The following is a 20,281-nucleotide window of genomic DNA, read 5'->3' on the forward strand; positions in this document are numbered from 1 at the left end:
TCATTATTCTTCTTATAACATAGCCTTGAATCCATTGCTTCCCAGTCTTCCCTTGTGACTTCTGGTTTTAGGTCTCAAATTAGATTTTTGGCCTACTCAGAGTTGTCTTGAGTTGGTCTTCAGCTTCTAAGGAATATTTCAGAAAATCAAATAAAGTTATGACTCTGCTGTACTGAAGAGGTTGTGGAAGTGTCTTACGTAAAACACTCCTTGTACATTACTGCAGAAGGTTTTGTTGTGTTTGTTTTAGTTTGGGGTTTTTTTATTTGTTTGTGTTTTTTCTTTTTAATAGTTTTGACACTAACCAGTGTTCATTCTTGGATCTGCTAAAATCAGGTCCTCATCTTTGTGTGCAGAACTTTGGCACAAATGTCTGTTTTCATCTGGTCTTTGTAAGTTGATTGCACCTACATGCACACAGGTCTTTTTAATGTGCACCTGTGGTTTTGAATCTTGTTCATTCTGCTGTCCAAGTACTGCAGAACCTCCTAATTGGAACAAGTTTTGTCTTCCCTACCCAGTCATTAGTAGAAATAATAAGTAGGACCAGAGCCAGAGAGATCTCAATAAAACATCTTGGTGGACTATTATAGCATTATCCCATTCCTTCTGAGAACTCCTTCAGACCTCTGAAAGAGCCACCAATGTCTCAGTGATTGCTCTTTATTTCCTAACTGTTAGAGTGCATATCACCTGACGTTAAGGCTTTGAAAACCTTTCATTTGCACCCGGATCTTTAACCTGCTCTTTCTCACCTCCATTTTTTCATTCTTATGGTAGTCTGTCCGGTGTTAACCTTTGGAATGAAGATAGGAAGAAAGACCTTTTGTTTTGGGTTGTGAACATCATTACTTTTTTCTTTTCACTGAACAGTTCTCTCCTTGGTCATCTTCCTACTAAAAATTTACTGACACATTTATAAAGTTTTTTATCCATCCGGTCCCTTGCACAGCTGTGTGGTGTCATGTGCTTTGGCTTTGTCTCTAGATGCTCTTGATGTACTCTTTTAAAATTCTCTCCTAATTTAATCTGATATGCAAGCAGTGTCACCCTTTTTTTGAGTTTCAAGTCATTGTAGAACTTGAGATTTACCCAAGTGCTCCAATTTATTACTTGTAGACTTCACTTCTGTTGTAGCCATTTCCTTTTCTATGTTTGTGCATGTGCAGCCACATGGCTTGTGCTGTACACAAATCAGTGTTAAGCAAATTCAGGCCAAATCCTAACCAGCAAATTCAGCTGAATAAACTTTTCATTAACCAAATGCATAAGCCTCAAACTGCAATAAAAACCCACCTGGTGACCCACTCTGGTTTCCAGATTGCCCAGACTGTGACAGAGGACTTATCTGCTGCACGTCACAGCATCTTCCAGGGTGTGAGAGTTGCCTGGTGTACACCCAAGTTTTGTACCAGTACAGAGATGACATAAAACTTCAGTGACACTCCCAGCCCAAGTATTCAGGCACAGCTTCAGGAGCCTTTGTGCCACTCTGCCTTCACCCCGTTCATGATGTGTTCCATGTGGGACAGCTTGAGATCTATTATTAAAGTAGTGTTTCTAAAAACCCTCTTGTTTATTTATTTTACCAATTTCCCTCACACTTCCTGGTTTCCTCTAATATGTTTATTTTATTTTCTGCATTCCCTTAACTTAGAATTTTACCTTTGCTGTTTTCCTCTTCTTTTATTATTTCTTCTTACTTTTCCCTCAGTTTATGAGTCTCATTCACTACATTTCTCCTTGCTCTGCTTCTGTGTTACAATCTTTTAAATCTGTGATAGCTGTGGTCTACATGATTAATGTTCATTTGATGGAGAAGTGTGCACATACTGCAATGTGTAAAAAAGAAAGAAACTGAAATGTAGATGGCAGCACTCATTTTAGTGTAATATCACTGAAGACCAGATCTGAACTTGCAGTTTTTCATTTACATTAAAAATATTCTTCCAAATGTCTTCAGAGAGAATTGGGGGTAACAGTGTTGACATTGTAGCAAGCACCACTCAATATATTTTCGCTTCCTTCCTGGTACTGGAGAAAATCAGGGCACTTCTGTAGTTGCTAGGAGAAAACACAAATGTTTATTGGAAGTTAAAACTTGAAAGGTACTTCCTTGGCAACCTACTTCTTACTTACATAAGCTGCTTCAATACTGTATCAAGACTGGGGCTGTGGTAATGGCAGATTTATTGTTTGTTTTTTAAGAAGGAATAAAATATTTATAAGTGTATAATGACTTTTATATCCATTAGTAAGCATTTAAAAAATAACCTGCATACAGCTACAGTATAGCAGTGCAGATGTGCCATGGGGACTTTCTTGCATCTTATATACAGGCACAAACTTTGTAACCCAACATATAATGAAATGTGATTTTTTTTTTAATGGTTGTTTACCAAAACCCACAAGTAAATGTTACTAAACTAAAATTGTAATATTCTCAGAAACTTCAGTATTACATTAGAAGAAATTTGGATACACATATGTGGACAATGCCCAGTAAATCTGAAATAATTGTGTAGTTAATGCTTTCCTTGCTTGTGTGATTCACATCAATATAGGTGTTTGCAGGGATGCTTTGGTAATAACTGCTGGAAGTCTTTGTCATTTACTTTGCTCTTAGATTTTCGAAGAGAGAATGTGCTGCCTCACTCTACCTCCAGATCCAGACTTACTTTATTGCTCCAGTCTCCCCCTGTGAAATTCCTTATCAGCCCAGAGTTCTTTACAGTGCTGCATTCTAACCCTGTGAGTATGGTGGCTACAGCTCAAAGGCTTTCATAAATACATGCTTATAAATGCAGTTGTTTTGTGTACAAATATACTGCTCAGTGTTTGATGATAAGATATTGGTAGTACATAAGAGGCTATATTCAGTCATCATTATCCCATGAAATTATTGGGCTATCAGGGCCATCATAGTTCTGCATTATAGCAGTTTTTATTTTCTACTTGATTCTTCATCTTTCTTATGATACAAAATTATTCCTTTATGGAAGCAATAGCTTTCTTGCTGTGCTTTGTATAGGGTGAGACACAATTCTGGGAATGACCTTGCTGCTTAATGGCACTATTGGTTTCTCCCAGATTGCCTGGTTTATATCAAAGTGTATTAGAGGTCACAGTGAACAAAAAACCACCTTAATATATATATTTTCCTTTTTTGCCTGTTCTTCAGTGCTTCTTTTTGCATAGGTTCCTCCCCACTGTTTCTTTGTGTAATGGGATTTATGCTGTAAGGAGAAGCAATGAATGAGTAACTTTTCTTCTGCAGGCTCACTTACAATGAACAGGGTTGTCTTTTGTGGCCAGAGCAGTTTTCTCTTTGAAAAGCCTTTGCTGTTGTGTGTTTTTCAGAGTGCCTACCGCATGTTTACAAACAACACGTGTCTGAAGCACATGATCACCAAAGTCCGGCGGGACACCCACCACTTCGAGCGCTACCAGCACAACCGGGATCTGGTGGGCTTCCTCAACATGTTTGCCAACAAACAGCTGGAGCTGCCGAGGGGCTGGGAAATGAAACACGACCATCAGGGCAAGGTAACGCCACAGGGCTAAGAAGGCCTTGTGTTCATCAGTTTCTGAGATCAAATGGATTTACTTGAGGTAAAACGGATGGTCTGGGACAGCTCCGTGGAGGCTCACTCTGGTGGTTGTGTGTTGCTTAGAAGGAAAGAGATGGTATGGACTAGGTTTCCTTAAGAGGTATTAGAGCTCTTCTGTAGTTGCAAGTCTCACTGATTTTTTTAAAACATGTACCAATTATCAATTTCCCAAAAAAACATTTTGATATCACTTTTACAGTTGTCATGTAAGTTTTAATGTAACTTTAAGCTAGTGCATCCTCAGTATCTGGAACATTATATTTTGTGTAGAAAATGGGAGGGTTAAAAATAGACTATGGTAAGCATGTGAGGAAGTGATAAGGTTTATCAGTTTATTAGGAATTACTGGACTATTTAGCTTCTTGGTTCTTAACATTTATCACTCTCAATGTGGTTAGCTGTGAGAGTCCATATAAATAGTGATATTGATGCTTGGAAAGATTAGACAATTCTAAACTGAAGGGTAAAAATACTTGAGGGTTGTTTCCTAGATTTTTTTAAACTCTGAAAAGCACTTTGTTTTTTCATTAGCCACACAATTAGTAATGTGTAATTCTACTAATGTTGTTCTTTGCCTCACTGTTTTCTGTTTTAAGTCATTCTTGTTCTGTTAAGTTCTTCAGAGGCCAGTTTTCTCCTGAAGAATAGGGTAATTTTTAATTTTCCTTAATATATGCTCCATAGAGAGAATTAGACCTTTGGATATCTGGGTTGGTATTTGGTAACAGCAATGCTACCACAATATTAATCAAGATGAGGAAGCTCTGAATAAATTCCTGCTGGGAATTCTTCATTTTGAGTTAGTCTTAGTATTGCTCATTTTCATAATGTTGTATTGTCTGTGTCACAAGTGCCACTTGTGGATAGTGGAAAAGCCTATTCAGCACTCGAGAGAGACCATGGCCAGTGCGTGGCAAGACCAGTGCTTGAGGAGACCAAACTGAAACTGGACCTACCTTTAGTAAAGCATAAACTTAAAAACTAGCAAGTAGAGCTTAGCCATAACACAATATATAATTATGTTTCCTTTCCTTAACTACTCTTCCCTGCTGAGAAGAGGTTTTTCTTTATTTTTTCAAGTATATCACATTGAGACTTAGTGCTCTTGCTCATGAGGCACAGCGATGGTTCTGGCCCTGGTGCAATGCTGAGTAATGGTGTTTTCATTCCCCCATGACAATGTGGTGCTGCTTGCCTGTCCTCTTTGTAGGCTGTGTTCCAAGGTCAGCTGGGGATTGCTCCCCTCTGAACTCCCTCCAGAGCTGCACAGCAAAGCCCAGCTGCCCACTCTTCTTTGGCTCCTGTGTGTATCCCCTGCAGGCTATAATATCATGCAGTCCTCTCTAAAAGGTCTGCTGTGACCACAGTGTAGTTTCTGATGGGCATTACCAATGATCCTTCATCAGTCACTGACCACAGGGAGGCAGAAAGCCATTGGAAAATGTGGTTGCAGGAAGCATTATACAAGCTTAATAGGCTCCTGAGCTGAGCTTTGAGGTTCTACCTTGCAGTGTTCATGTGCATGCACACAGACATTGTACAGGTCGTGCATTTGTGCAGTGTGCATAAGCATGTGTCTGTATTTTAAAGCCAGATGCTAGTCTTTGTGCTTTTTAATTAGATCTCTGCAAGATGTGCATATACACAGGAAGTTATTACAGTACATTTTTGGTTTTTCTCTCTACATTTAAATCATAGTAATTGATTAATGAAGTCTCCAATAGGAAGAAAAGGTATTTTAGTGAGCTTCATAGGTTTTAACTGGAAGAATAACTAGGGCAACTATTCGTGTTTAATGGGCTAAATATAGTTTTGGCAGTACCTATTTTATGTCAGTCTCTTCAAGCATTGTAGATTTAAGGATTATAGCTAGGCAGGAGTTATGAGAGGAATTTTTTTGAAAGGAGATTGTGAACCACAGTGTATTTTGAGCTGTGTGCCAGTGTCCAGATTAGCCCAAAGCATTGAAGCTCCAATGGTTATCTTCACCAAAGCTTCAAACTGCTAATTCATGCTTTGTTTTAAAATAGGCTACTACAAGCTGGCCTGAAACTATACATATTTAATAAGATATGATTGTCTTTATCTTCATGTCTAAACTGAGTTGTTATTTAAATAGAATGCTGTGGAACACTGCATGCAATACTAGAGTGCTGCATTAGCTCAGAACTGAGTAGTGCAGCTCTAGGGGTACTACCTCCTTTATTGAACCAGGATTTTTTGAGTGACTTACATATGGTGTTGACTTAATGAAATCAACCTGTGTTTTGCTGAAAGTGCTTTACATCTTATAAATGTACACAGACTAGATAAAAAAAAAAATCCCCAAAGCAATCCCATGCTAGTAAAGTAGGTAGATCTTACCAGTCAGGAGAAGAAAATTAAGAAAGACTGGCTGTGTTCCAGCACTTTCTTCCAGTCATCTGCCAGGCCCCAAATATAAATTTCATCATGGTTCTCATTCTTTCTCACTAGTTTTGTATTCTCTAATCTGTATAATTGTGCTGCACGGTGGCATCATTGTTTGTCAAGGTAAACAAGTCCTGCATCAGGCTCAGATGTAGCAATTAAAATTTCATTTATTGAATACACTTTACAGTATTTGAATTGTGAAACTGTTTCACTTGCATATCTGTGACTATGTCAGATGGCCAGAACAGGGTTCTTACTGCTCAGGTGATGGGATTCCTTCCTTGTAGGCACAAGCTACAGGTACAGGTGATTGCTGTTGGGGCTACAGGAGGCTTGGTGCTCTTTTTCTGGAGCACTTCTAGGCTTCTGCAACTGTGGTGTCTCTCCATATGTTTGTCTTTCCTTGGGAGATGGAAGTACATTTTCTCCCACTGCAGTCCATAATGGCATTTAGTTGCTGTATAGCATGCCACACTGGTTTGTCTACCTACCTACACAGCAGTCAGAAGAATTGCATTTCTCTGGTCTGCTTGTCCCAATATGAAACAATGATTCTATGAATACTAGAAGCTGTTGTTGCTGCCAGAAAAGTGGTTCTGCTCTCCTCTCCTCTCATCCCTGGTGAGCTGACCAAGGTTAGAGGAGCCAGCAGGGAGAGGGACAAAAAGAGAGTAATTTTAGCCTGGACCAGAGGCCCTGATGAGTTCATTGCATGGCTACACAAACACTTGTGCCAGCACAAGGCAGGAAGGGCACACAGGGGATGAAACAAGTGGTCAGGAGGGAGAAAGATGAGAATGTTTCTTTTGCTGACACCACAAGAATAAATTGTTTGTGGAACTGTGGTTGAAGTACCTCACTGGTAGCCAAACACAGAAATGGCTCCCGCAGTCCCTGACCACCTCTCTGCTGGTCCAGATTTTTTGATTCCTCAGGCCAGATGTCACTTTCCTGTAATTCTGCTCAAAACTGAGATTTTTTTTTTTTTTTTTTGCCACTTCCGCATGTTTCCAGTACTGACAGAAAACATGGAGTGTGTTGAAATAGAACAGTTCTGGTTTCCAAGTTCAACACTGGTGCTACAAAAAGTTTAAATTTCAGGGCTTAGAAACCTTTTTGGTTCAAATTGGATAGAATTGTAGGAGGCTTTAATTTTCCAGGATACATGTCCCTGTGACCTTGTTTTCAGCAAATGATTGACTGGCCAGTATGTGGTTGTTCTCATCAATTTCCTGATGTAAATTTTTTTGTTGCCATCATCTTTGGTTGTTGGTTGACCTTTTTGGCTTTCAGAGGTCTTTTTTGTTTGAGATGGTGCTTTAGGGTTTTTTGGGGTTTTTTTGCATTTTGTTTTGGTTTTCAGAAAAAAAGATCAGCGAACTTTTGAATAGTTGTAGCAGAAATATGGCAAACATGCCTGTTGGTCTGTAATCATAGTTCATCACTGGATGCAAGCATACACTTGACATACATACAGCCAATTGTGTTCATAATTATATGGTAAATACTTCACAAAAGGTAATGGGTTTGCCATTTAATGACACCTTTTTAGATGCTTATAAGGGAATGAAAAGGAGAATACACCAGGATTACTTTTATTAAATATTCAAGTCTTCTCTTCTTGACAGTCATAATAAAGCTTCCCACTTCTGATGCTTGTCAGATGAGAATTTCAAAGGACTTTATAGAAAGGAACAAAGTAAGACATTAAACTATTCATCCCTTTGGGTGGGATGGAAAAGCGTTGTCCTCCTTCTGCAGAAGGGAAATGGCAGCTGCAGTAACAGACTTTCCACAGCCCCACCTGATGGAATGAAACCTGGATCCCCAATAGACATTAACCTCAGACATAATGCATAAAGAAAGCGCTGATGTCTTCCTTCTGCAGGCTTTCTTTGTTGACCACAACTCGCGCACCACGACGTTCATCGACCCGCGGCTGCCCCTGCAGAGCAGCAGGCCCACCAGTGCGCTGGTCCATCGGCAGCACCTGACCCGGCAGCGCAGCCACAGCGCTGGCGAGGTGAGTGGGGTCTGGGCCTCCTCCCTGGGAGCACCACCCTCCTCTTTCTGTGGGGAGGAGCATGATTCTTCTCTAACAGTGCACCAGTCATCTCTAAGCATTTATTAGATTTTCTGCTAGCCATTGTTGCTTTTAGCATGTATGAATTCAGAGGAAAAATATCAACATGAGTTGTTATTCGCAGTAACCCCACTTAACCACAGGAGAGCATCTGATTGCAGATTGCTGATTCCTGTATCCAGCCTTTCACTGACAAAATGTGTGTTGTCTAGCATGGTGTCTGCTGAGTGTGTTCATATGTAACTGTGCAAAATAAGAGGGAGGAAAAGATGCATGTGTGACTGTAAATTTAGTTCTGCAACTTCCCCATGAAGTGTAAAAAAATCATACCACATACAGCTTTATCAGACTGTTATATCCTTTGAATATGTATTTCATCTGTACTTTCTGATCAGAAGTACATGGAAAACACTATTTTGTTTTGTTTTTGCACCATTTTCACTGGCAGTCCTCATACTGTTGTTGTCACTTCCTTATGCTTATAACCTTGTGTATGTGCAGTGACTTGGACTTCAGTTGTACTTAACCTACAGCCAATAGTATGGAGATTTTTAAATTGTGTTTTCAGGAGAGGGCTATTCTATGCCAGGAATTAAAGATAATACAATTCAGAATAACAAGAGAAAAGCTCTGATTTATCCTTTTCTTAGCTCAGTCTTGTGGCAGATGAAGGTCTGCCAGGCCTCTGTTTCAGAGCAAACATGAATCTTGTCTGCCACTTCTCTAACAGGGCTTCCACTGAGCTGCAGCAAGTGCCACAGCACTGGCTTCATATCTTGTCACATCCTGTGTGAACATGGCTTAGTCAGCCCCCCTCCAGTGTCAGGTATATTTTGCAAATGGTTTTAAGTAGCATTTTCCATCGTTTGGTGATGTGTATAAGACAAGAAGCTATATGCCTTCATATAGCTATTTAGATCTTGAATGCGGTAAAGTATTTCTGTTGTGATTGATTTGTAGCAGAGCAGAAATAATTCTTTTTCTTGACTTTACCCAATATGCACCCAAATTATCTTTCTTTAAGCAGCATCCAGTAGCTCTGCACTTACAACAGGTATTTGTGCCAACCACGTTGCTGAAGTTGTCAATGCTGCAAAATAAGTATAGTTTATCCAACAAGAAATCGTTGTATATATTGCACATACATAGTAAAAATGCTTACCTGTCAGAATTTCAAACTCCATCTAGATGCATGAAATTCCTTAAACCATGTTTCTATGTGCAATTTTAGAAGTGTTTCCTTGATATTGTTACAATTTTAACTTGAATTGAGGTATAATTCCAGATAGGAATATCATACATAGCAATTCAATACAGTATTACATTCTAGGATTAATGATGCAATGATGTTCTTTTATGTATTATGAACCTGAACACCAGTTTTTTCTCTGCCCTTTAGGGCTTATGTGTTGCATATTGCATATTTGCATTTTTTTTTCCTATTTTTAAGCTACTGCATAAAGGAGCTGTATACATTATTGAAAAAGATGAGTACTTAATGAAGAAAAAATCAAAATACTTTCTTTGGCTTTAACTTTCCATGAACTTTGATGTTTTGAAGCCACTGACCCAGTTTTTATAGAGAGATGCTCTAAAGCAAACATGAACCAGTGTAAGGAATGCCTTTTTAGCTAAAGCTGAGCTACAGTGTGAAGCTGGAGCTAATAATAATGGCATTCCTTTTCCAGCACATTGCCTAACAGGAAATAATTCTTCATTTTTCTGAGAGAATATTATGAGAGAGCAAAAAGTTCTTGGGAGATATCTTGGGACTTTTGCTGCTTTGTGATTTCAGAGATTGGATTCAGAAGCACCCTTTTGTAATTATTTGATCTTTTGCAGTTAGATTTTTTATAGATCTTTGAAGCTTGGGAGTGCAGTTCAAATGCTAACCATTACATGTAGGCAGATAAAATGGAGAAGTAAACAAAAAGGTCCAACAGGATGAAAAAGAGGTTGACCAAATGTTTTATAGAGATAAAATACTGAATACCCGAGAGATGTCTGAAACCTCATGATGCAATAAACTGCAGGAATTGCCCTGACATAACAAATGCCTCTAAGAACAATTTTATTTTGTGATTCTACCCTAAAAATTGTTCACATGTAGTTTATTTAAGTCCAGAAGGTGAATACAAGAAAAGCAGAATAGTGTTTCTGACTTATTCCAGGAGCCATATTTTTACCAATTTTGGGCTTGTTTGACTTGTCTGAATGTGAACTCACTTCTATATTCTTCTTTGAGGCTTCAGCCACAAATTTTTTTCCACTTCAAATTTAGAGAAACTGCGTTCATGCACAGAGGTAACAGAGGTGCTAATGAAGGAGCAAAATTTGGTTTCCAGAATGTTTAGTATAGATAAAGATGTCCATTAATAACAAAATACAAAATTAAATCACAAAATCAAAAAAAGGTACCCCAGTTTTAATTTTTTGGTCTCTTTTCAGAATGGGACTGTTTAAAAATAGCAGTACATTTTGCATCAGTTTTGATTCTTCCTGTTAATGGACCCAGTGTGATAAATAATGTTTTGCTAGTACCTGTCCTAACAGCTCAGCTGCTTCCTGCTGCAGTGGTTACTGGGGATAGTGATCAAGCAAAGCCTTGACATACGTGCTTGGTTTTAAGCTGTATAAATTCTCACTTTTTTCTACCCAGGTGCTTATGCTGGCACAGACACTAACTGTGGTTATTTGCACATTTTCAGGTTGGAGAGGACTCCCGTCATTCAGGACCCCCAGTTTTGCCAAGACCATCCAGCACATTTAACACAGTCAGCAGAGCTCAGTACCAGGATGTGGTTCCAGTGGGTACGTCAGCATTCAGCCTCTGCTCAGAGGAGTTTTCCATCACTCAGGGGTCATGGCTGTGTGCACTGCTGGGGTTTCCATTCACTTGGGATGGCTAGAAGTTGCCATTTGTTATGATCCTGATTCTGTCCATCAGCATTTCCCCACTGTTCAGTTGGAACTTTCAGAACTGAAAGTGTGCAGAACTAAATAACTGATGTATTTTACCTTCCTAGCTCAAATACTCTGTGTGCTCACAGGATGAACCGAAGCCAGGGAGTCAGATGGCGTCCTAATTGGCCTTCATGTATTCCCAGAGATTTTAAACTTTTCTTTTCCACAACTTGTGAGCATCTATTTTGGCAGGATTACAGATAGTGTTAATCAGCTTGGAATTAGCCATTAGTTTAACTTCTGTTCTCAGTTACATACACACACAGTTACTGACTTCTGTGCCACCATGTACAGAATGTAGCTTGTTAAATCTAACAGCTGTCACATTGTGCTAAGTCAAGATAAATTAATCTGATTAACTCTAACTGGCTCTTTGTACTCTGGTGTGTTTACTTGAAAACTTCTGCCCATTTATATCCTCCCCCTTGCCTTGGACATGGTGTGCATGCTTCACAGGCTCAGCCATTAGTGAGGATTTGATGTGGGTGTTTCCAATGGCTGCTTAATTTGTGAGAATAGATGCAGTGAAAACCAAGGTCCCTGCAATTTTATACTAACAGTAAATATTCTGGTTTGACCTTAGCTAAGAGTGTGAGTGCTAAAATGTAATAGAAATTTCTAACAGAATTATAGCTGTTAGCAGTGGAAAGGATATGTCACAATGAGATTTGATCCATAATCATAAGTGTGTTCTTTAAAAGACAATAGAATTGGTAGCCTTACATACAAAAGTATTAACCCAATACTTCTAAACTTAAAACTGTGAAGGTGAAGTGAGTCATTATTGTTGAAGACTCAAAAGGAATGGCATCCTTTGTTTTGGGATCTCCTTGTTTCAGCATGATATTTTTGTTAATATTTTCAGCTTACAATGACAAGATAGTTGCATTTTTGCGGCAGCCCAATATCTTTGAAATTCTACAAGAGCGCCAACCAGATCTTACCAGGAATCATTCACTCAGGTAAGAAAATTAGTGAAGTTTGCTATTCCCATTTCAGTAATGTTAATTACAATTAGCTACCTTCATTAGTTAACAGTGGAACATAACAGATTGCAGACTTCTGATACATTCAAACATATTCATAAAGCTGTGGGAAATAGTTGTTTACTGTATTTCTGTGTAACAGCTTACTATAACAAGGTTGATGCAAACAAATTTTATCAAATAAAGGTACCTACAAGAAAATGTTTGGAACAACTGGCGTAAGAGATTTGCTGATGTCTTCCTAATGTGCCAAGACAGCTGGATGGCACAGCAAATGTGCTCATTCATTCAGCTGGGAGCATGAGGCAGAATGGCATTTGGATTTGTCCTTATCTTTGCAAAGCACATTTAGAAAAATGCTGTCCCGACCTCATGACGTCTGGAGCTAATCTTATATCAATCAGAATTTTTGATGTCTCTCCAAAATTTACAAGATGGAATATCTACAGATTTTTGCACAGTGCAGCAAGATCTGAGGAAGGATAATCTCTGTTGTGTGGTTGTTGTAATTCCCTCATATGTTTAGACTTCAAAATGGAAACGCCAGAAACTTGGGATAGTAGTGACCAGAACTAAAATGAATGTACCTGGTCTTCCTTGGACACTACATTTCAAAGATTGGTTTGATTGTTGGCAGCCTGTCCTGTGCAGTGCTGTGTTCCAGAGACCTACCCACACTGGCTGGCATGGCAACCAGCACTGGTACTCATTTTTCTTCTGTTCTGTGTTACTTACTGATCCCTTTTCCTCTGTGTCCTTCAAGTTCTCAAAATTCAACAAGCTGCCCTGTTTTGCAGTTTCCCCATGTGTCATATAACAAGTTTTGTGATGTGACTTCTGTGTTAAAGATGTGGTTTACCTTCTAAAGAAATCCTAGCTGCTAAACCTGAAACAACATACTAGCAGAATACAAGCTCTCTAGAAAATACAGCAGAAATCTACAGTTCTCAGCATGTCAAAACACTTGTGCCCATATCACTGCAGGCAAGTTTTTCCACCAGGCTTGGTTTGAAATCTGCTGGGATGTAGTATACAAACAATTTCTGATTGCTTGTAGCTTTATTGCTTCATATTCTTTTTCTCAGGGTGCTTGATTTCCTTCAGTCTGATAGCAGTTGGTGTAATTTTCTTCATGTGTGTTGTGGGTTTTTTTAACAAATTAGAGTTCAAATTGCTCACAAGGCTTGTTGGTATTCCCCGATTCTGCTTCTAGTTGAACCTTGCCTCCTGATTACACATTGATAATTTCCCTCAAACTGAGACGTTCTCAAGAAAAGATGGATTTCAGGTTAAAAATGAAAGATCAGAGGATAAAAGATACTGTTTTCTGTACCTCCTAATTTATTTGAGAGTATATGTCCTTCTGTACATTTACTTTGGAAGGAGACTGAAGATATATGCCTTAATTGACTTTCTTCAGCAGAATGATTGGGGATTTTAATGAACACAGTTTTATTTTACATTGAATATGATTGGTCTAAAAAGCAATTCTTCTAAGCTGAATGGTTCCATTCTAATTTTAGTATTTGAAGTTAGTAATTTGATTAATGTAAATTATCTTACCTTCCATTATTCCTCTCTTATATCCTTCTAAAAATGATGCTTCAGTAACATTTTAGTTTGTATAAAGATCTCAGTTTTGTTTTTCCTTGTTAGTGTTTTAAGACCATGATTAGCAAATTATTGGAATCTATGTCTATATGACACATTGTGATACTAAACAACTCCATGACACCGCTGTAAGACCTGATAAATTAAGACCTAACTAAAATCCTACAGTATAAATTCTTAGTGTATTTTTTTTTTTCGGTGATTAGTATAACTGCCAGTAATCTCTTCCTTTTAGGACCTCGGTGCAGTTGAAGTGAAATTACAATGATATAAAATATTATTCTTATTAATATTATTGTAATTATTGCATAGGTGAGGAGGAAAATTAGTATTTGGCCAGTGGAAGAGGACAAAGATAATTTGAAAAGATCTCTGACATTTTCTGTCTAAAATATTTCTCATTCCCTTAAAGAAAGAAGAGCTAAGAAGTTGAGAGTCTATTAAAATATAAAATGAAAGTATACTACATATATAAATTTGCTGTTCAGAGGTCTCATGGTGGAGTAAGAACATTATACTTACCATATCTTTATTATGCATGTTGCCAAGATTAAATCTTCTTCCAAGCCACTGCAGGTAGATCTGAGAGGCTGCTAAATAATGCAAAGGGCTTCAGGCAAAGGCACCTGTTATACATTAAATACAATTTATATCTTAATGGAATGTAAAAAGCATATATATTAAAGAAATACCACTGAAATCACAACTCTTGCTGGTAACCCCAGGAAATCATGGATTGCATTCATTTGGAAGGCTGCATATGTTAGTTTACCCAGAAAAAGTCCTTCTGGTTTCTGGTGTTGCTGCCAACTGAATGCTAAGATATATTTTGTAATCAACCATTTATTTCCTCCAGCCTTGCTATTTGGACACCAATGTTAAGTGGGCCCTGGAAGTGTCCAGATATCCCTGCCCTGCCAATTGTATGGAGTGATTTTTAACTTCTTGTCACTGCTGGTAATAGGATAAGGGGTAGACAGACCTGTGTGCTGAGCTAGTGCTGCTGATCTTTACTTTTCTGTTTGTTTGGGAGTTTTCTCCTTTAGATTTGGGGCAGGTTTTACTACATAGGTTTGGTTCTTGTTTTCTTTTCCTCCAGAAGTGTAAAGCCAAATTATAATTTGTCTCTACTGGACTATTATACTGATAAAGAAAAAAGCTGAAGGATGTACTTGTATTTCAGAATGCGATGAAAGGCTCAGCAGAGAAAAAGAATAGGAATCCAAGGAATTATATTCAATATATATCCTAAAATTATGTGTGTTACCATGCTCAGAACTTAGGATGTGTAGATTCCACAACAGTGACCAGACTGGGTCTAGGAGAAAGGATGTGTGCTTAGATGAAATAAAGGGGAGAAATAATGCAGAAATAATACCTGCCAGTTTTTTTACTGTCAGATATATTAAGTGCAGTGTGGTATGAAAACATTGGCTTTAAAATCATGAGTACACATTGTAATGTATGGCTTGCATTTGTACAGAGATTCAGAAGAGACAGCGAACTCTTTAAAGAGTTCACTTTAGCAGTAGGAATGTCCTCTTACAGGTTTCAGCCTCCTAATTTGAATTCAGAGACATGGACTGGAAAGTGAATTTGAGGGATTGATTTTTTGTTGTTTTTTTTTTTTAAACTCTTTGGGTGACTGTTCTATCTGCCAATAGCATGAGCACATGAGCATTGAAGAGATTAGGGCAACGGGAGCATCCTTCCTCAGAACAATATTTTACTGCTCACATGGATTTGGTGTGGTAGGGAAAAAAAATAGGGAAAACCATAACTCAGAGATTTCTGATATACTCTGTACTTGTTGCTGTGGTACACATTGATGCCTTATTTGCAAAAGGTTTTTTAAAGCCTTTTTTTGCTTGTACAGGGAGAAGATCCAGTTCATCCGGACAGAGGGAACACCTGGGCTGGTGCGTTTATCCAGTGATGCAGACCTTGTCATGTTACTCAGGTAGGCACTGCTGCTGCCCTTGCACATGTGGAACGCTCTGTGGCAGCTGCTCAGGAGCTTTCAGGGAGCAGTGTGTGCTGATGGTGTCACCCAGTCGTTTCCCCTTCAGTCCCTGGACTTGCAGTTGGGAGAACTACAGCTCAAGGTTCAGGTTTTATTTTCATCATGTTCAATTCTAGATGGTAGTTGAAGGTCACACTTTTCATAGGACAACGGAATATGAAAGGCAAGTGCAAGAGTACTGTGCTTGTGATTTATGTGGGTTTGCCCAGACCACTTTTAACTGTCCTGTTGCATCCAGCCCTGATGCTTAGAAAGGTGGTACAGCTCAGACCTTTATTCAACGATGTGCCTTGTGCTACTTTTAGACTGCATCTGTTTAGTTCTGTGCTTTGGGAAGGTCCGGTTTGTAAAGGCACATACTTCATACTTGAGAGGTGTTTTTATTACTTAATGTCTCTCTTGTCTCTTCACTGTGCTGTCAAGCATTGTCCCCTTTAGTAAAGGAAATATTCTTACAGACTTCAGGAAATGGGAAGCTGATTCTTTAGTAGTTTTCATTTAAGCTATTACTGAAAATCAGGCAGATTTTTTGCTAAAATTAAACCCTTTTGTCTTGATACTGTGCTCTCATCCACTGTAAAATTGCATCAAGAAATTCACAGATACGTTTAAGATTGAATCTAGTGAAATAGAATTGACATTGGTAGCTGTATTTAGAGGCCAGGTTGCATATTGATAATCCTTTCTGGTTGCTAAATCTCCAAATTATTACAGCTACTAAAAAAATGTCATTTTAAATCTGTCTTTGGGCCTTTTTGAAATGTAAATATTGTTCCTTAAAGAACTTTTTAAGATTCTTATGTGTGATTTGGAGGAAAGAATCACATGGCCATGACTGCAAAAAGGACTGTCAGAAAGGACCCATTTAAAAAAAGTCCATGTAAGAAAAAGTCTAAATATTTGTTTGGTGAACAGACTTAGTAAAAAACATCTTTTATTTGAACATTGTTTTCATTGCATTGGGTAGTATAAGACTGGCTTGCAGTTCTTTCTATAGCTCAATTTTTGAAAGTAATTTTTACATACTATCACAACAGTTTATTTGTGTCATGTTTCACATTCAAAATACCTTTTGATACCAGATCCATTCTGACATTAGATATTCTGTCCCTTTTTGGATTTGCTTGTGTCAAATTTGGGAAAAGACTAAAATTTTAATATATATTTGCATACATGCACACACACACACACAGATGCAGTAATTAGGCTGCAAAATGTTTGGGTTTTTTCACTTAAAAATTTGTGTATCAATAATAGATGAAGCATGATGTAAATGAGCTTGAACACTCTAGATGTGATACCTGGTTCAGCAGGAGTGTTACTAAACATAAAATGTTATGCTAACAAGCTTACCAGTCAATATACTTAATGAGTTCAGATGTGACTCTTAATCCTGGAGGTTTAGAATGTTTCTGAATAAAGTTATTGATCCTTTTGTAATGAGAACATTAAAAAAAAAAAAAAAAAAAAAAAAGAGGGAGGCCCATGAATTTTCAAGGCTGATTAACTATATTTTAACCTTGAGAACAAATACCCATATGGCAGTTACTGCTTCCCAGTACTTTCAAAATCTGCTTGAGGAAATGGCAATAAAATATTTCGTAGCACTCTAAGTGTGCACAGTGGAAATAGGTAAGTGACTTCCAAAGAAAGCAGGCTAATAACTAGAGATTTATCCCTAGAAAGTGAAACCTGCCATTTATTCAAATAAATGTGTTCTTTCTTCTTTTTGCCAGCTTGTTTGAAGAGGAAATAATGTCATATGTGCCGCCACATGCCTTACTTCATCCTAGTTATTGCCAGTCCCCGCGAGGCTCGCCGGTGTCTTCACCTCAGAACTCTCCAGGTAAGTTGCTCAGGCAAAGCTTCTGCAGGGGCTGCATGAATCCACTTCTCATCCTTGCTAAGACAAAGATCTAGAGCTATTTTTGAGCAAAGTCAAAAAGTACAACTGCATTTGACTGTCAGACTTGAACCTTTGCCTTGGGCCCACAAGATGCTTTACTGGGTGTATTGCAACTTCAGGGGTTGTGATTTTGTTCTGACTTACAAAAAAGCATGCAGACTTGTTTCTCACTGATTTGAAACAAGCTAAGTGACTGCTCATGCCAGCATCTTGATGCCTGGAGAATTAAAAACATGGATCTAATACCTGTACATTAAAATGGCAATGTAATGGAGCTGTGGGGCAACAAGGGACAATTTTCTGACTAAAAGCCAGCTTGTTATACTTTAACATGAGTTCAAAGCATAGCATACTGCAGCTGCCTGAATATTCATGTCAGAATGGAAGGAAACTGATATTTCAGATTCTGAGTTGCAGATCAGAACTAAATTAATCCAAGTATGACAAGTTCCATTTGAAAGCCATGTTGATAGTTGTTGCTATGTTTAGTTTCCTCAAGATAATAGATATACAAATCAGAAGTGCCTTAAGGGGGTTTCTACAAATTTGATAACAAAAGTATAGATAAATAGAGAACATTTAGGGTGTAAGCAGCTCTAGGTATTTCCAGACAGCAAGAAGTTTTTATCAGAAAAAAGATCTGTGATTTTCATGGGCATTTCCCAGTCCACGATAACAAAAGGTTTGCCTTTTTATAGAATCAGATTAAATGCATTCATAAACATGTGGTAGCTTTTCTTGCTGTTGGACAAAGGACCTCTGTAAGATCTCTCTGAAGAAACTGTCTGAAGACTTTAATGATCTTATGGCATTCTGCGAAGCAGTGAAATACAATATGCACATTTATCAATACTTGCAGTATGCATATGGTTTAGATACAATTGTTTCCCTTTATTGAAAAGAAGGGAATGATCTGCATGTATGCATCTTACTTCCAACTGCAAACCTGGCAGTCTTTTATAAATAAAACCAGTTTTGGCTTCCAGGGTTAAGATTTCTTAATCACTGGTATATGCACCAAAGCATGCTGGGCATAGCTTCCTTCCAACAAAGTAATTACAAAATACACTCAATTTTTAACGTGTGATATCCTCATTTATTCACAATAGCAGTAAATAGTAGAGAATGAACAGTGATAGGTTTAGTCTCATTCTCCCTAAAATTGTAATCTCTCTTCTGGCACATAGAAAAATATAGAGAGACCATTGAACCTCCCTGTCAGTCTGCAAGCATGCACGTTTGTGTTGGTGTACAAATGACTTTTTGATGAGAAATTGTAAATAGCCCATATTTCTATGGAGGCTCTGTGTTTTCTCGTCAGCTAAGCTGGCTGTGCTGCACTGCACGAGGTGGGGTGTTAAGGATCCATTGTTCAGATCAGCCACAATCACTTGTACTTTCTGTTTTGGAAAAGATGAATAGTCATGAAGCTTCTCTTTATATCTGCTTTAGCATATAACCTCTTTGAAAATCAAGTATGATTATCACATCACTGGTGGTTTTTAGCTCTTCCATTAACATCTTTTGTTCCCAAGGCGGAAGTAATCACTATAATTGCCCAGGAATTTCTTGGCATATGCATCTGATTTGCAGTGAGGACTTGTCATGTGCTGACAGAATATTATGATGCTAATCTCTGAACCATGAAGTAATGTGTTATCAGATTCAAGTTTTGTGGTACCCTTCAAAAAAAAATCCAACTTCCTTAGGGGTTAACATTAAAGTACATTTTTGTTGCCTTTTTCTGGTGACTGCATTTTTGTACATAGTTTGACCCAAAGCAAAACAAACAAGAGAGGGAAAAGGCCAATAGTTAAAAGGCTTGTTTATGTTTCTGTAAGTTTTAGGAGATTTCAGCCGAGTGTACGTTTAGAAGCTCTTGGTGCTCTCAGTAAAAGAGAAAAACCACTATAGATGAATCAGTGACCACGATCTGTTTTGCCAGAGGGATCCTTCGAGTTCCCTTTGGAGCCCTGCAGGTTCCATGATATTTACTATTCCTCCCACACTTCGCTTCAGCCTGGAACAAGTGCCAAGTGTCTTTCTGGTCAGACAGGTCTTTTAAAGACCTGCTAAATGGCGTTCAGCCATTGGTGGTGAGCTCACAGGCTCTCTCTGATCCTTGCAGAGATAGACTCTGCAGCTCCTTCCAGCCCCCACTTCCGCAGGATGTGCTGTCGCCTTTTCCGTCAGACCCATGGGCTTTGTGGCTGCTCTCCTTCCCCTGGCTCTGCCCACAGGCTGAACGGATGCACCTCCTCTCTTATTACCTGAAACTTTGCGTTCCCATGCCTTCCCCCACAGCAGCAGCAGTGTTTCTGGATTGGCTTCGTTTCATGCAGGGAGCCAAAAGCAAACTTGCATGAGGAACTGAGTTAAAAGCCAGAACTCTGCAGAAAAGTGCTGCTAAACTGTTCATTTGTGCTATCAGTGCATTACAGGTGACCACTAGATCCAGAGAAGGATTTGGGAACTTAGGTGTACTTTAGGCCATTAAAAATTTTAAACATCCTCTGAATTTTTTGTGTGGGATGTCTACACAACCACTCAGGGAAGGAGTTTAACTGCCTCCTTGGCACCCTGCCTCGCAATCAAATCAGTGGAAATCATTTATCCAGGAAGGCAGTGGAAGTCCTAATGATGGCCATTTTCAGAACAGATGAGACTAAACACCTAATTTGTATA

At 38.5% G+C, this 20,281-nt stretch overlaps 1 protein-coding gene across 5 annotated transcripts in view; it reads left to right on the forward strand.

Moving 5' to 3' along the window:
• The window catches only part of HECW2 (HECT, C2 and WW domain containing E3 ubiquitin protein ligase 2), a 170,157-nt gene that overhangs the window by 121,951 nt on the left and 27,925 nt on the right, over positions 1–20,281 (forward strand). For all 5 annotated transcript variants that reach the window (XM_085585256.1, XM_085585255.1, XM_021555393.4 and 2 more), the window contains 7 exons: positions 2,627–2,751; positions 3,361–3,546; positions 7,912–8,046; positions 10,815–10,917; positions 11,936–12,032; positions 15,544–15,627; positions 17,427–17,536. In XM_085585256.1, coding sequence (XP_085441382.1) covers positions 2,627–2,751; positions 3,361–3,546; positions 7,912–8,046; positions 10,815–10,917; positions 11,936–12,032; positions 15,544–15,627; positions 17,427–17,536 — 840 coding nt within the window. The remainder of the gene's footprint in view (positions 1–2,626; positions 2,752–3,360; positions 3,547–7,911; positions 8,047–10,814; positions 10,918–11,935; positions 12,033–15,543; positions 15,628–17,426; positions 17,537–20,281) is intronic.

The sequence above is a fragment of the Lonchura striata genome, chromosome 7, assembly GCF_050655825.1.
Source record: "Lonchura striata isolate lonStrDom1 chromosome 7, ASM5065582v1, whole genome shotgun sequence".
Classification (NCBI taxonomy): domain Eukaryota; kingdom Metazoa; phylum Chordata; class Aves; order Passeriformes; family Estrildidae; genus Lonchura; species Lonchura striata.